Source organism: Sphaeroforma arctica (assembly GCF_001186125.1).
Source record: "Sphaeroforma arctica JP610 unplaced genomic scaffold supercont1.7701, whole genome shotgun sequence".
NCBI classification, from domain to species: Eukaryota; class Ichthyosporea; order Ichthyophonida; genus Sphaeroforma; species Sphaeroforma arctica.
In genome coordinates, this window is record NW_014032857.1 from 1 (window position 1) to 1,373 (window position 1,373).

Genomic DNA, 1,373 nt, shown 5'->3' on the forward strand with positions numbered 1-1,373 from the left:
CGTGTGTGTGTGTGTAAAACATTTTATATGTAAACATTTTATATGGTATAAATATGTATATATATGTAAACACTATATACATATATATATGTATGTATATTTACGTAAACAAATATATGTGTCTATCGATGTATATCCACCGGTATATCACACCTCCTTACAGTTCTGCTTACATGTGCATATTATGATCGATTTGCACACCTGACCTGAGCGAATCAAATAATGCGATGTAGCGCTCGGCATTTGCGTAGTGCAGTGGTATGTGATAGTCTCTCTGTCTCTACGTCTCTGTCTCTCATTCTCATAGTAGCTTGTGGTGGCGTCGTGTTGATAGTACTATTCGTCATATCACTTTGGAACAGTGTGCATATGCCTGTGCCGTGTGCACGTGTCCATATACTTTACAAACACACACACACACACACCGCTATCGATCTTTAAACCCAAACTCTCACCCTAGAACCCTAAACCCAAACTCTTACCCTAGAACCCTAAACCCACTACCTCGACACATTCCAGCCAATTCGCTGTCGCGGACGTTGGAGTACACATTGGGCAAAGCCAAACAACTCAAGCGCAGAGCAGCGAGCAATGACTCACCTGACGTTGTGAGTGACGACACAGCCGATATCCTATTCATGCCTGGGCCACTCAGCGACTATGAACGTCTGCTGTGTTGGCCGTCGATCACCGGCTTCTCATTCAGTGGGAAGGGAGGTAGTCCCTTTGCCCTGCACCTAGAATTTAAAAAAAGGTGCAGATCTGTCCGAGTCTGTCTGTTCGGAGCTGAGGTGTGTCATCCATCAGTTGATTGATTAAAATAATATCATCCATGCATTTATTCATTAGTTCAGTAATCCACTCTACATTAATGCATTCATTCATTCATAACTAAGTTCGTTCTTTTCTTTATTCCTTTATCCCTTCATCACTTCATCCATTAACTCATCCATCTATTTATAACTTAGTTTGTTCTTTCCTTTATTCCTTTATCCCTTCATCACTTCATTCATTAACATATCCATTCATTCATAACTTAGTTCGGTCATCCATTCATTTATAACTTAGTTCGTTCTTTCCTTTACTTCTTCATCCCTTCATCACTTCATTCATCAACTCATACATTCATTCATACCTTCGTTTGTTCTTTCCTTTATTCCTTTATCTATTCATTACTTCATCCATTAGCTCATCCATTCATTCATATCTTAGTTCGTTCTTTCCCTATTCTTTTATCTCTTCATCACTTCATCCATTAGCTCATCCATCCACTCATATCCTAGTTCGTTCTTTCCTTTATTCCTTTATCCATTCATCACTTCATCCATTGACTCATCCATCCATTCATAACTTAGTTTGTTCATCCATTCATT

General features: G+C 39.1%; 1 protein-coding gene across 1 annotated transcript; it reads left to right on the top strand.

Annotated features, from left to right (window-relative positions):
- Positions 1 to 487: 487 nt before the first annotated feature.
- On the top strand, positions 488 to 1,283 carry SARC_16263 (hypothetical protein; the record flags this gene model as incomplete). The annotated part of the gene is made up of 2 exons (XM_014289627.1): positions 488 to 791; positions 1,260 to 1,283. Coding segments are annotated over 2 exons (328 nt in total), but the record flags the coding sequence as incomplete, so codon positions are not given.
- Positions 1,284 to 1,373: the final 90 nt, after the last annotated feature.